This window comes from Microplitis mediator, chromosome 6 (genome assembly GCF_029852145.1).
Source record: "Microplitis mediator isolate UGA2020A chromosome 6, iyMicMedi2.1, whole genome shotgun sequence".
Lineage (NCBI taxonomy): Eukaryota > Metazoa > Arthropoda > Insecta > Hymenoptera > Braconidae > Microplitis > Microplitis mediator.
This window is the reverse complement of record NC_079974.1, coordinates 8,689,252-8,704,954: the sequence shown is the minus strand read 5'-3', so window position 1 is coordinate 8,704,954 and position 15,703 is coordinate 8,689,252. Positions and strand designations below refer to the sequence as shown.

At 35.8% G+C, this 15,703-nt stretch overlaps 3 protein-coding genes across 3 annotated transcripts; all 3 read right to left on the bottom strand.

The window, feature by feature from the left end:
* Positions 1-5,837: 5,837 nt before the first annotated feature.
* On the bottom strand, positions 5,838-6,959 carry LOC130670484 (uncharacterized). Its single transcript, XM_057473891.1, has one exon. It carries the CDS (start codon positions 6,957-6,959, stop codon positions 5,838-5,840), a length of 1,122 nt encoding a protein of 373 aa, XP_057329874.1.
* A 6,993-nt stretch (positions 6,960-13,952) lies between these two features.
* Positions 13,953-14,837, bottom strand: LOC130670483 (tigger transposable element-derived protein 4-like). Its single transcript, XM_057473890.1, has one exon. The coding sequence runs from the start codon at positions 14,835-14,837 to the stop codon at positions 13,953-13,955; it is 885 nt and encodes a 294-aa protein (XP_057329873.1).
* Positions 14,838-14,901: 64 nt separating this feature from the next.
* LOC130670482 (tigger transposable element-derived protein 4-like) lies at positions 14,902-15,450 on the bottom strand. The gene has a single exon (XM_057473889.1). The coding sequence runs from the start codon at positions 15,448-15,450 to the stop codon at positions 14,902-14,904; it is 549 nt and encodes a 182-aa protein (XP_057329872.1).
* Positions 15,451-15,703: the final 253 nt, after the last annotated feature.

The following is a 15,703-nucleotide window of genomic DNA, read 5'->3' as shown; positions in this document are numbered from 1 at the left end:
AACTTTCAAAGACTTTGAATTATTATTAACACACATATTAATCGTAGCAAACGCTAAATATTATGATTCTTGTAAGAATAGCTATAATGATTTGAAGGATTTAATGAAGACAGATAAAGAATTTCCTAAATCTGCTGATACTTTCATTTTTGCTGACTTGTCATCTGTAGATGATCAAGAATTAGATGAAGAAGTAGATAGCAAAAACAAAAATGTCCAAAAAAAACCTACTAGACCAATAGAAACATATTCAGATGAAATACAAAAAAAGTGTCAAACAAAACAGATAGGCACTGTATTAAATGAATTTTTTAATTTAGATTTTTCTACAAAATTATTACAATTATGTAAATATTTCGTATTGTGGATAGCTGTAATTCCTACATTATTCTATAAAGATAAAATAAAATCATTGAATATTGTCGAAACGGCAAGTTTTTCATCAAATGAAAAGTATTTCAAAGATCTAAAACATTATATATGTAATAATGAAACTAATCAAAGGATTGACGCATATTTAAAAATACATTTAAACTCCACCGAAGGTGCAATTAATTTATTTGGGGCAAACGTAAATACGACGGAACTGAAAATAAAAAATGAAGTTAATCGTGATGATAGTGCCACTAGTGATGAGTTTGACAGTTATGAAATGCTGCTGAGTTGTGTAGTACCGTTCTTGAGACAGGGTCTGAAAAAATGGAAATGGAATTTACTGGACGAAGTAGGACAGATAGTAATAATAATTCGAGAGATGCAGATATATCTGAAAGAGCTGATCATGGTAACTTTATAGATGACAGTATCTCTAAAATAGATGTTACTGGTGAGTCGATAAAAAGTCAAAGAATATGGCTAATAAATTGTGTAAAGTTGATGAGTCTCATTTTGATATTACTGATAAATTGAGCAACGTTGATATTTCTGAGAAAAACCCAATATTATCTTCTACTCGTTTAGACTTCGTTCCTAATTCTGAGGCAAAACAAAAAAATCCTATGGATACATTATCAAAAACCAGTACAATATTGAATGAAAGTATAATTAAATTACGTCAAGTTTTGAATCATAATTATTACAATGCTACTATTGATTCTGTGAATAATTCTGAAAATAATAATGAATTCATAGAAAATAAATGGAACATGATACTTCAACCAAATAATAGTATAAATACTTTAAATCATTCTATCAATATAATGAATAACTATAGTTATTTAAACTATAAAGATGGGTGGGGAGGACTATTGAATGAAGGAAAGGAAAAACAAACTGGATGTTACGGACAAGCACAGCCAGATATCGAAAATCTATTAAAAAAATCGGTCTGTCAGTTGACCCTGCGGGCCAGCCCCAAAACTTCCCGCTGTTTTCGAGCTCGTTGAGCTTGAAAACATTATTGTGAATACATTTTCGAGCTCTTCGAGCTCGCAAATACTTTTGTATGCCATTGTTTTGTAAAAAACCATTTTTTAGCATTTTCTTCTCGTTTATGTAGATTTTGAATTAGCAATCCGTAATGCACTAAAAATAGATTTCCCAAATAGTAGAATTGCAGGCTGTAGGTTTCATCTTGCTCAAAGTTGGTGGCGAAAAATTCAAGAATTGGGGTTAACGGCAGAATATAAAAATATAGATTCCATTGAAGGTCAATTTTTGAGAAATTTTTTCGGTTTACCTCTTTTAGATCCACGAGATATTGATGAATGTCTCACAAGTGATTTTGTCACAAATGCCTGAAAATTTAAAAATTGAAAAATTCTGCGATTATGTACTTGATACTTATATAACAGAATATTCAACGTTTCCACCCGAAGTTTGGGCCGAATATTCAAATTCAGTTATGCGGACTACAAATAATTGTGAATCGTTCCATTCACAATTGAATTCAAATTTTAACACTCCCCCTAATTTTTTTTTATTAATTAAAACATTATTAGTTTTTCAGACAAAAATATATGTTAAAATTAGAAGTACTTTGCAACCAAAAAGTAAAGAAATAGAAAAAAAAGAAAAGTTTCTAACAGAGCAAATGTTGCTTTTAGAAAGCAATAATTTATCTGTATTCGAGTTTGTCCATGATGTATCGAGAAAATTTTTGCCTATTGAAATTTAATTTTTTATATCAATTTTTTGCATTAATTTAGTGATTATTTGGTTTTTAATACAACTTTTAATATTTTTCATTTCAACGTCACATATTTAATATTAATATATAGCAAGAACATTGGGTTCTTAATATTTTTAAACACGCCAGTAGAAATTACTTCTAACTGCCAGTCCTAAGCCTGGGAAAAGTGTGAAGGGAAATATATCGAATACCATTAAATGAAATATTATGTTTGTAATTCATAAAATGTTTTAGTATCTCACTAAATTATATGGAGGCCCTTTCTGCCCTCCCCCCCCCTTCCTTTACTACATAGTGAAAACATTAAATTATTCAGTAGCTATAGAGACATCGTTTTTATGGGAATATTTGGACACAATATAGAACGTTGTTAGATGGTATAATTGATGAATGTCACATGACAGATTGTGACTTTGTGAAACTATATTGAATTGACCTTTATGAATTTTTAAAGATTCAGTTGGTTATATTACCGTTGACAGTTTCAAATTGGTCAGATATAAAATTATTTCCTGTGCTCAAGTCGGACGAGGAGATTACGACCGTGCGCTCAAGTCGGACGCGGGGATTATATCCCGGCGCTCAAGTCGGATGAGAAGATTACGACCCTGCGCTCAAGTCGGACGCGAGGATTATGACCTAGCGCTCAAGTCGGAATTTTCAGGTAGTTCGCGCTCAACTCGGCATCGTCCGGTTGACCCTACGAGCCAGTCCAAAAACTTCCCGCTGTTTTCGAGCTTTTGATTCTCTTAGCAGGAGGTTAAAAATTCTTAAATTTAAAGTGTGAATTATTAACAAAATAGAAGTCGTTATTATTCTTCCTAAGTGTTAACTGCTTTGAATTCGGCATATCTTTCGGTCACACTTAGATGATATCGCTGATTCTGGAGCTACAAACAACAATAAGAATAGTCATTCGTCGCATTTGATTATAGTCACGTTAACTTCCATGAGAATATAAGGGCTTCAAGAATTCATACAAGTAGGTAGCGATATTATTATAGAAACGGTAGTAACCTATCTAAAATTAATTGTAGTTGATTGTAGTAGTAAAAAAAAAATTAACACTTCTTATCAACATTTATTAATAGTTTTGAATTAAGCATATCTTCCCGTCCTCATTCAAAAACACTGCTGATTTCGAAGCTACAAACGACCATAAGAGTAGTCATTCACCGTATTTGTTTGTAGTGACGTTAGCTGCCGTGATAACATTAGGCTTTCGAGAATTTATACTAGTAGGTAGCAAAATTATTATGAAAACAGTAGTAACCTATCTAAAATTAATTGTAGTTGATTGTAGTAGTAAAAAAAATTAACACTTCTTATCAACATTTATTAATTGTTTTTAATTGAGCATATCTTCCCGTCCTCATTCAAAAACACTGCTGATTTTGATGCTACAAACGACTATAAGAGTAGTTATTCACCGTATTTGTTTGTAGTGACGTTAGCTTATGTCACAACATTCGTGATTATTCTATGCTGTTTATTTTCTTATAATATTTAAAATAATTATAATACTCTGATTCTACCGCGTGATGTTTTTAAAAAACGCTATGGACCATTTACTTTATATAATCAATAGTTAGTGTTATCAATTTGCAGTTGTTTCTAAGCTGATTGTCTGGTTTTTTTATTTTATTATGTAGCTTTCATTGCGAAACAGCAAATATTACTTCTTTTTTTTTTAATTTTTCATAATCGCCAAATTTTGTTACTGCTACTACAGTCTACAAACAAATGTTGGTTATTTCCACCACATCTTATGTTGATTGTCAGGTTATCTCTTGTTGTACCTTCTACTATTGAATTTGATATCCTAAGTTTTGAAGTTATGAACACATTGATTACGCTACAATCCTTGTCATCGTTAGTAGTTTCGGAACCAGTATTCTTTTGCTTTCGAAAATATGTTAGACTGATTTTTCCGTTAAATTCGAAGTTTAATACTGATTTTGTGAATATCGCATACTACTACAAAAGTCTACTAACGATTCTAGAAAGATTACAATTCTTTTCATGGTTAAAGAATGAATATTTAATCACTTTGTTCGTAGTGCTTCCATTTTCTAGGGTTAAAATTGTTACTACAAACAAAAACAATCTACTACAATTATTTCTACTGTTTGTAGGTAATATTGGCTAAAATTTGTTCAATTACATTAAAGTCGGGTTCCAGGTTCAGACAGTCTGCAATTCAGCCTTTGTAGCAGCGTGTACCTCGTCCTTGAACGTATTTTAGTTAAACACGCCCAGCGAAGTCAGCGCCAGTACTTTCAAAGATGAGTGATGGTGAGGCTCGAGATGTAGACAGTTGACCCATCAACTGTTGAGATCGCTGAGCTTTCTGATTTATGCAGACAACACAGCGTTGAATGTGAGATTTAATTGGGATTCATCCCCCAAAGATCCAGCACTTTTTGCGCACGGCAGCTAGCGTCAGTTGCGTACCTTCATGCATTGTGCGAGCATGCGCATCAGAGATGATGATATGAGAGAGATGACAATTCTTTGGTAGCATTGGTGGATGCTTGCTGTTCGTGTCGAGATGAGAATTTTGTAGTCGCCCACCAACTCGTCCACTATCCGTAGAATCGATGTAAGCTGTGAGACGTGAGACAGGATGAGATTTCAAAAACGGTTTGTTTTGCGACAATTGGGAGATTTCGTTCTTGAAATATTCTTGTTGTGTTGCTTTCATCCAAAAGTACAAAGCTGAATGTAAATCAGCTGATGTGAGTGGTGAGACGTGATGAGATGATGCAGGAATTTTTCTGAAGACTGCAACTGCTCGCTTAACAATTGCAGAGATTCTGAGCAATCTGGTGAGATTTGATGATGATTCAAGCAAGTCACCAAGTGGTAAACATGGACTGGTGACTGCGAGATGAGATTGAGCTGATTTGCGTTCAGTGTCCACTTTAGAATCTTCTTGAGATGTAAATTCTGGCCATTGGTGAGATGGCTCTAGTAACCAGGTTGGACCTGACCATCAGAGTTGATGAGATTGAAGTTGAGATGGAGTCAAACCCCTGAAAGCACAGTCTGCAGGATTCTGTTTCCCTGAGATGAATTTCCAGTTGGTGGCTGGTAGATTCTGTTGAATTGATTGCACTCTGTTTTTCACAAACTCTTTTCATTTACTTGGTTCTTGCTTGATCCATGCAAGAGCCACCGCTGAGTCTGTCCACAGAAAAACTAGAACATCTTGAAGATTGAGAGTTATTTGCACGTATGACATGAGTTTAGTGAGAAGCAGAGCTGCTGATAATTCGAGACGAAGAATGGTGAGACGTTTCAGTGGTGGAACTCGAGTTTTTGCACAGACAAAAGTTATTTTCGCTGGTGTGAGGTGATGATGAGTCTTGATATAGACAGCAGCGGCCATTGCATGCTGTGATGCATCAGAGAATCCGTGGATCTCGATGTTCGAGGTGTCGGATGAGATATTTAGCCAGCGAGGAATTTGAAGTTGAGATAATTCAGGTAATTCATCTCGGAATTTCTTCCAACGGTGAATTATCTGAGGTGAGAGTGAATCGTCCCACCCAATTTCTTCTAGCCATAGATCTTGCATCAAGATGTTGGCTTCGATGACTACCGGTGAGATGAGTCCCAGTGGATCAAATGTTTAAGATAGAATTGATCTTTTGGTGATGGCAGCCTTTTGAGATGTATGACCAGTGAATGTGAGATGATCTGGTTAACACTTCCAGGAAAGTCCAAGAATTTTGGATGTAGATCCATTGAACTCGTGGGAATTTGAGATGTTAGATGATGACAATTTGCTGAACTGAGAATGGTTGCTTTTCCAATTGGCTAGTGGAAAACAACCAGCAAGACACATTGCTTCCACTTGAGATGTGATGTTGTTGAGATGATTTACGTTATCAGCGCCTCCACAGATATCATCCAAGTTACTGCCCTTTTCAAAAGGTTCAACCGCTAGTGGATACTTATCTCCTTCATCGATGATCAGCTGTTTGAGAACACGGCCAGCTAGATATGGTGCTGGACGCGTGCCATATGTAACGTTGGTGAGATGATATGATTGAGGTTGATTGTCATCATCTACCCAGAGGATCCGTTGATAGTCCCAATCATCTGGGTGTACATTGATTAGACGAAACATTTTTGTGATGTCCGTGGTGAAAATGAATTGGTGTCTTCTGACGTACAGTGAGACATCAAAGATGTCAGACTGCAGTTTCGGACCCGTGTGAAGTGTGTCATTTAGTGAGATGCCTAAGGTTGTAGTACTGGAGACATTGAAAGCGACTCTCAGCTTCGTTGTTGTGCTTTCTTTACGAATTACACCGTGATGAAGTAGATAGTAGGTGATGTGAGATGATTGATATGAATCTGGGACCTTTTGCATGTGGCCCATGGCCTCATACTCCGTGAGAAAGTCCATGTAGATATGATTAAACTCAGGCTTTTGTGAGATGTTTTTTATTAGTCGATTTAGACACTTGGTGGCAATGTGCATTGAGTGTCCAAGCTGTTGAGATGATGATTTGAATGGTAATCGCACGGTATACCTACCAGTGTGATCGCGAGAGTGAGTTGATTGAAAGTGAGACTCACATTCAGCTTCTTCTACCGTGAGAGACTCGTTGAGATGTGATGGAACTTCTTCCAAGTTGCCAAAACTTGATGATTGAATCATGAAGTTGATCGTTAGAGATGATATGGTGAGATCTGCTTGGTGATTGTTGTGATTGAGATGATACTGGAACAAGTATGGACCAGCCAAAAATGGTTTTGATGGCAACTGGATCACCAAGTGAACCAGTTTGAACTCCAGGTTTGATAATTTTCCCATAACAATCTGCGCCGATGAGTAGATCAATTTTATCAGACTTGAAATAGTCTGGATCAGCCAACTGCAGATTGTTGAGATGATCCCACGAGTGTTTCTTTATTGAGACCGCTGCCAGCTCAGCTGTGAGTTTATTGAGAATGTGTGCAGACATGATAACACTATCATCAGTGTAAAGTGAGGTGAGAGAGATATTTACAGCTCCAGATGTACTTCCGGATGATACACTGCCAACCGCAACATTTGGATTTTGAGATGAAATGATGTCAAGTTGACAATTATTGACTATTGTCCGTGATATGAGTGTGAGTTCCGATCCAGGGTCAATGAGAAGGCGGATAATTTCATGATTATCATCTGCGTAGTTGAGAATGGCCTTGGCAGTGGCCAGTAAGACACTGAGTCGTGACATTGCTCTTGGGATGTCATGCGAGTGGATTATTTGTACTGAGTTGAGTGCTGCTGAGTGAGATGATAACTTGACATCGTTGATGTCAACTTTCGTTGCACTTGAGGTGAGGTGAGAACTGGTTGTCGAGCGTTTGAGATGAGCTGAGAGTGAAACACATACAGAGAGGTGAGATGAGACTGAATTAATAGAGATGATGCAAGATAAGTTTAAGCTGACTTACTTGCATCAGCTTCTGACGGTGCTTCGCCATTTTGTTATTGAGATGTGCGTGCTACTGCTGGTGGAGTCGAAGTTGTGTTCTTCTTCGGAACTGGCTTTGTGGTGGTCAAAGCAGTGGCACCATGTAGCATAGAGTGATGCTTTTCCTCGCAGTAAGCGCAGGTCTTGGGGTTGCGGCACTGCAAGACATTGTGGGAACCAAGACAGTTGGTATAGAGGTACCACTGGGTTACTTACTGATGTCTCTTATCGGGAGAGAACGCATGAAATTGTGGACAATAAACCACAAAATGTCCTTGCGCACACAATTTACATCTGTTGTTCTCCGATGGTGGTTGTTGAGATACTGGTGCCTTGGATTGAGATGATGGTGAGATGTTAAGGGTCTCAGTCTTAGCCTGCTGCAGATTATGTACTCGTGCTGCAGGCGGTGGTTTTGTTTGAGATGGCTTGAATGACTGAGGTTTTCGTGGAGACACATCACACTCCATGGCCTCTCTGGCACGAATGCGACTTTGGAGGAAGGTTCTGAGCTCTGTAAAGGTGGGAACTCAGTAGTGGACCCCATACTGACTCCCTAAGCCTCCAAGGTTGCCAGATCTAGTTTGTGTGAGATGAGATGCGCTAGAATCTGATCCCAATGCTGTGTAGGGGATCCCAGTGATTTCAGGGCATTAATGGCTTCAATGGCAGTGCCCAAAACTGCCTTGAGATGTTTGGCTGACGATGTTTCAGCTGCACGGAGGCTGAAGAGCTTGTCAAGTTGAGTTGAGATGAGGAGCCGTTTGTTCTCATACTGCTTGATAATTGTGTCCCAGGCTGACTCAAACGATTTTGCGGTGATGCTGATGTTTGAGGTGAGACGAGAAGCTTCACCAACCAAACATGAGTTGAGATGATGCATTTTCTCGAGGTTAGTGAGGTTTGGGTTTTCCCCGATAAGTGAGACGAATAAATTGTGGAAATGTCTCCAGTCTTGGTAATTTCTAGAGAATTTCGGCACTGTGATAGTTGATAGAGACGTGCGATGGTGAGATGATTGGATAAGGCTTGAGTTTTCCAAAGAGCTGCCGTGAGATGGTTGTTTAGCTTCTAGATCCGCAATGAGGGTTATGTTCCACGGTGACGTCAGTTTTTGAGGAAAGAAGCTTCTGATGTTCAGCTTTGATCTTCTTCCAGTAGATGTTGAGCAGCTTGATCTTAGCATTGACCGAGGCCAGAGGGAGTGTTTCAATCACCCCTGCTTCTGCTGCTGTGGTCAGAGATGAGATGAAGGACATACGTCCTATTTGTAACGCCAGTCGGTTCTGTACGGCGGCCATTTTAATGGTTGAGATATAACAAATCTGTAATTAATGTAATGTGAGCACAAACAAAAAAAAAATAACGATTTGAAAAATGATACAGAACGAACTGACAGCGACTGGTGGTGATTGTTGGTGAGATGTAGAGATGTTGAGTTGAAACCATTGAGATGACCTTGAGATGTTTTTTGATGATGTACGCACTAACAAAATGCACTAGTCACTTCACAAAGTGTAATTTGCACTGATGTATCCCTTATCACTTTTTCCACCAATGCAGTACCACGTCCAGGGTACTCAGCAATGCACTGGTGTTAAACCGGCTATGATGATGCACTTTTTTTTAAATGGAATTTCACTGAATTTAACACCAATTAGGCTATCCGGCTCGAAGGACCAATGTTTAAAGTCACTTAAATATTTAAATTAAATTAAAACATAAATTCAAGTGGGAAAGTGAGATGCTGGGACGCTTAATTGGCAGGAATGAGGTTGAGAGGATTTTATATTAAAAATAAATATGTTTTCACACTTTATCGTATTTTTATTATATTAATAAGTTAATTATTTATTTTATTATGTACACTATTTACACTACACGTTAACTTTTGTATTAATATTGAGATAAGTAATTATTACACGCAGTAACACGCAGTGATGTGAGATAAAGATGGCGGTTGGCAGCAAACCAACGACCACGCGACGAGATGAATGTAATTGATTTGATGAATTAATTTAAGTGATACTAGATAAATAATTACGAAAATTAAATATTAATAATATATACTTTGATGTGAGAATTAATTTGAGCTGAACAGCAAGAATAATCAACGCGATTACAAAAGATTACAATAAAGCAAAAAAAAAAACCACGTGGCACTTGGCGTTGGTGAGTTTTCAATTATAATGGCTTCGTCTTCTTCTTCATCCCCACTTGGATGTGAGGGTGGAGCTTGAGATGAGAATGGGACCGGTGGAGCCGGCTGGGCATGATAACGCACCGACGCAACTCTAATTAACCGGCCTCAGAGTGGCGACGAGAAACGCAAGCGCGGGAGATTCGAGCATTGTCGGTTTAAAAGTATTATTTGGATTGTTCTTAAACAATCGAAAATCGTTATTGTTCTTTTGGTTGGAGTCGAAATTTTTGATCCTAGATGTCACTAGAATTTGCTCATCGGATAACTATTTATTAAGTTTCAATTAACATTAAACCACGGGTCGATGTCAAATTTCTTTATGTTCCGTAATCACAACTACATTGTGTTCAACTAAACTCAAATTAATTATTTCAATTATTGAAATCAATTACTCGAGCTCAATTTTACAATTTGCATTCATTTAACTACGTATTCATGAGCTCAGACAATTAACAGTATCAATCAATTAAATCAACGATTTAATTTGTAACCCAGTGACATTTTGTGCTGTGACAAATAAAAATATTATATTTTTAAATATGCGTATTTTTCCAACATCCTAACCACCAACCAGTCCTTGCATGCATTTATTTTATTGTTATTACAACACCTTATGTTACAATATATATATATCAGGGATAGAGAGTTACTCCTCAAAAGCCGCTCGCTCCTCGATAACTCCCCACTCCTTAGGAGTTAAACTCATTGTAGGATTCGGACGCATGAGAGTTTAGATGCCTAAACTCTCCCTACTCATCGCTCTGATGATGAGTAACTCTAACGAAGAGCAAGAGAAAGTAACTCGTCAGGAGTAATACTCCTTTTACGAGTTACTCACTGAGGAGTTTTTCAAGAGAGACTCCTCTAGCGAAAACTCCTGAAAGGAGCGAAACTTGGATGCTTAAATCGAATACTCTTTAAAATTATGGTGGGGTAAAAACTGACAAATAGCTATTTGGGAGCGACCTCTACTTTATCTACACTGAATTCTACTATATCTACACTGATGAAAATTTAATATAATTTTCTTAATAAACAGAAAATAGTTTTAAATATATTTTTTTTAAATTTATGGGGCGTTGCAGTTAATAAAAAAAAATTGTTTTAATTTTGAAGTATTTTTTTATTTATTTTTGTAAAGAAAAAAACATTAATTTTAAAACAAACGATAAATCATACATATGTTTTTTAAACTATTGAACATATTAGAAAAGTGGAATAATTTTATTTATCAAATTATTCTTTAGATAAATAAGTTATTCAATTTTATTATTTTTTAATAGTTGATAAATACAAATTGTATGATGTTTTTTCATACGAACGAAAAAAATTTGTATTAAAATAAAAAACGAATATTTTATTTAGCGAATAACTTATAGAATCAATAATAAGAATATTCTATTTATAATCTATACTTGGTAAATGAGCCAGATTAGGCCATTATTTTTTAATTTTTTTTCTTATATGGGAATAAGAATTCATATTAAAGTATAGAATATAGTTAATAATTCTAAAATATTTAGTTACTTTTAGAAAATTATTTACTTCAACAATTATATACAAAAATCAATTTTTTTCTGCCATTTGTTTAAAAATGCAAGTTATGATTAAAAAAAAAATATTCCTTAATAATTTATTTAAATAATCAACGTATGAAAAAAACGAATATAAACAATAAGGTGTTGTTTTTAAGAAAAAATTAATTTTTTAAAATCATTACTGTCTTACGCTAACACACGGTGAAAAAAAAGTAAACTCTACCAAAGCTAAGTTATTAATTATAAAAATTACCCTCACATTCGATTACCTACTCGCTATGAATGAAGATATAAAATTTTAAATTTGCAAGATAATTTCGTCTCAAATATTTATTTTTACTTACAAAAATTCAGTAAGGTACATAAGTAAATAAAATATTTTATTGTTTGTAAAATTATTAATAAGTTCTATTCATATTTACTATTTACAACCTTCATAAATACATATTTTTGTAATTTGTTCTAACAATCTTTATAAATATTTTTATAATTTGTTCTAACAATCATTATGGAATTCAATAAGTCGGACTTTAATCTACTACGTAGGTCTGAGAAAATGTATTTTAATCCAGAAAATAATCTTTCGACAGTAACTTGCGTGGCTGGCGTTGCCAAAACGATTTTTGCTAAGCTATATAACTCTGGCATTAATATTTTCTTCGATTCTCAGTACTGTAATAGTTCCATTCCCAGGCTTCTTTCTTCCTGTTTAATAAAATTTGATAACAATTGACTTATATCAATGTCACTAATATTCTCAATTTTGGCCTTTTTCCTAGCATTTAGCGCTGCCATAATTGAAGCCGGAATGGCCGCAGATGGAGTTGGATCATTCATTTGTTCTTGATCCACAATTGATGTACCTTGTTGAGCCTCGCTACTCACTTTTTTTTCATTTACTTTCTTCCAAAGTTGAGTTAGATGATCAATAGCTTTTATTTTTTGATCATTATTCAATGAAGCATTGCAGACAGGGTCTAAAAAAACACTAGCTAGAAGCACTTCACTTTTAAAAAGCTCATCTTGTCTAATCTTCATGTACTTTACAATATTTTTTGACAATGAAGTTTGAATTTGTTCAGTTTCCTCCAAACACATCAGCCATATTGAATAAAATTCAGGTAACGTCAACTGCTCTTTTTGAAGTTGTAAGGTGGCACTCTTAGCTGGCTTTAATGCAGTCACATATTGTTTTATATGATTCCAATCATTTGTCGACAATTGAGGAACATGGCATTTCAAATTTTCCAATTTTAATAATGACGATAACATGTCATGAGTAGATTGCCAACGAGTTGGCAGGTCGAGGACCGGTTTCGATGCAGCTGGACGTAGCCGTCGAATTTCATTCATGGTAGAATCTACCCTGATAATTTTTACTGCATTTCTTGCTTTCGATAATGTTGGCTGTATTTTTGACACATAAATAGCTTTTTGGATCGCAAGTTGCAGTGTATGAGCCGCGCAACGAATACTGACGAGCTTTAAACTTTCTTCAAAATTTTCTATAGCATCCTCAAGTTCAAGCTCCAATGAATCAGTTTGCAAGCTTTCTTTATTGCTTTCCGTGGTATCCATAAATATGATATCTTCAGTTGCATCTTCTTGACTTTGATGATCAGCAATATTAATGTTAGCATCGATACTGTCTACAGATGCACTGCGAATATTTTCGACAATTAACGATTCCAGGTTTTCTGATTGTGAATCGATCGCTAATAACTCAGAAAGCTCAATCATATTAGTTCCGTTATCGGACGTAAAAGAATATATATTGGAAACACTGATATTGTACATCGCAAATATGTTCAAAATTAATTTTTTTCAATTTTCGCCAGAATGCTTGTCTGTAATTTCTTCTACTGCTCAAGTTCTGATATGTATTTTTCCACTTTTATTAAATTGAATATTAACCCCTAAAAATGATCGACCCATTCGCGAGGCAATGTCAACTTTCAGACTGATTAATTTGTTGTCTATTACTTTATCCTGGATTTTCTTCTTAATTTTTTCAGCTGCAACAAAAACATCACTTTTATTGTTTCTTCTGTGATAATTAATTTTTCTGGTAATCTTAATAGGATGGGATCCAGAATCATTCTCATTCCTTCATCGTTGATGATTGAAAAAGGCCGGCCGTCAACAGTTACAAACTTTAACATTGCTGTCTTGATAATTTTTTCGTTTAACTGGACGTTCGTTAGACGTTTAAGGTCCGTTTTAGGATCGTTTTCAGCATCAGTTGATGACAGTGATTCACTGTCAAGGTGGATCTGATATTCATTGAAAATCTCCCGATGACAAGATTTTAAATGACGCTTCTGATTATGAGTATGGATTTTCTGTAAAGTAAAAAAAAAAAAAAAATGTATTAAATTACTTAATCCACAACATTTTCATAAAGCAGTAAAAAAAAAGTAAAGAGAAAATATATATATACAGTGTAAACTCTATATAGCGACACTGAAGGGACTGTGCATTTTATGGCGTTATAGAGAGTTGTCGTTAAATGGAGAGAAGAAACGTCAGAATTAGAATAAGAAAAAGTTTATTTCCGACTATTGTTAGTAGTTATGTGCATAAAAAAGAATGTTATTTGAACGCTATTGCGTATAGTCTGTTATTTTTGTCTGACGCCTTTTGCTGCACCAGTAATTTTGTTGTATTTTTTTACTTATTTTATTCATATCTAGCAATATTGAGGCATCTTGGGTATAAAGGAAGTATTTTTCCAATAATTTAGCTGCTTCCAGAGCTTCTTTAATGCTCGGCGGAGGCTCAGGCTCATCCGTTTCATCTTCTTCATCGTCTTGTTCTTGATCCTCAGTTCTTCTCACTGAATCCAAAATTTCTTCGTCTGTGACTGAAGCCGTTGTAAGCAGGCGGTCGTCTACTTCGATGTAGGTTTGAAGATTTACCGTATTTTCTGTCATGTTGAACTGTTGAATCCACTCAGTTAATGGAAGGTCGTCGTCGCTTTCAAACTCAGGTTCTGTTTCCACCTCATCACTCGTAGAATTGGTACAAAGTCCAGCATGTCGAAAAGAGTGCTGTATAGTTGTGGGTGTCACTTCTTCCCAGGCTTTAGATAAAAAATTTACTGCATGCAGCATATTAACAGAAGTTTTACCCTCAGATTCGACTAGCTCCATCAATAATTTCCTTCTGTAGTGACCCTTGAGGCTTTTAATCACACTCTGGTCCATTGGCTGTAAGACACTAGTCGTATTTGGAGGAAGAAATGCCAACTCTATGTTTTGAAGGTTTGATATAGACGGGTGGGCAGGGCAGTTGTCAACAAGAAGTAAAATTTTTCGTCCCTTCAATTCTGCATCCCACTTTCGCACTTCTTCTTCAAAAAGTTGACTGGTCATCCAAGCTGACTTATTAGCTTTATACGTCACTGGCAATTTTTTAATGTTCTTAAAACAGCGCGGATTTTTCGATTTGCCTATTATCATTAGCTTTTTTTTTTCTGTGCCATCCATATTAGCAACCACAAGCACCGTAATACGTTCCTTGGAAAGCTTTCCTCCCACACTCTTTTCCTCTTTAAATTTCAGTTTTATCTGGAGTCAACTTATAGAAAATTCCTGCTTCATCAGCATTGAAAATGTCACTTGGGGCGTATTTTTCTATGAATTTTGACCACACCCTGTTAATGCAATCATGAGTCACATTTGTATCAACACTTCGTGCTTCCCCACTTATTTTACCAAAGTTGATATGATGACGCTGCTTGAATTTTCCGAGCCATCCTTCTGATGCTTTGAAAGAAGTTAAACCAAGTTCTTCAGCAAAATTCTCCGCCTTAGCTTCCACGAGCGGCCCCGAAATAGGCATATTATTCTGGCGCTGTCGGTGAAACCATGATAGTACAGCTTGATCCAAATCTTCGTATATAGGTTTCTTTAATTTTTTGGAATTTTTTCCCTCGCCTTCAGCGTGGAGGACTTTTTCTTTGTTTTTCCATATTGTGGACACGGTAGAGCGACTAAATCCAAAGCGTTTGCCAACATCACTTATCTTCTCTCCCGTTTCTATGGCGCGTATCAGTAAAACTTTTTCGTCAATACACAGTGATTTTCTTTTATTAGCCATGTTTACAGTTTGAAAGTTTGTGAGCAACTAAGAATATGATAAGGTATAGATAATCCATGACTCCTACTTATGAGTCATGGTCAACAACAGTCTACACGTACAAGCAATCCCAATTTGTAAACAAAAGAACGAATTTCTTAGAAAGTTCGATATGCATGATGCCGACAGTCATGTTTATTGCGGACTAGGATAATAAAGCGACAATAGATCGTACACAGCTGCGCAGTTTTTACTAATTTTAGCAACTTAAAAG

Bases quoted from the DNA above. Each gene is read 5' to 3' on its own strand.
- LOC130670484 (XM_057473891.1), bottom strand. From the start codon at position 6,959: ATGGGAAAATTATCAAACCTGGAGTTCAAACTGGTTCACTTGGTGATC.
- LOC130670483 (XM_057473890.1), bottom strand. From the start codon at position 14,837: ATGGATGGCACAGAAAAAAAAAAGCTAATGATAATAGGCAAATCGAAA.
- LOC130670482 (XM_057473889.1), bottom strand. From the start codon at position 15,450: ATGGCTAATAAAAGAAAATCACTGTGTATTGACGAAAAAGTTTTACTG.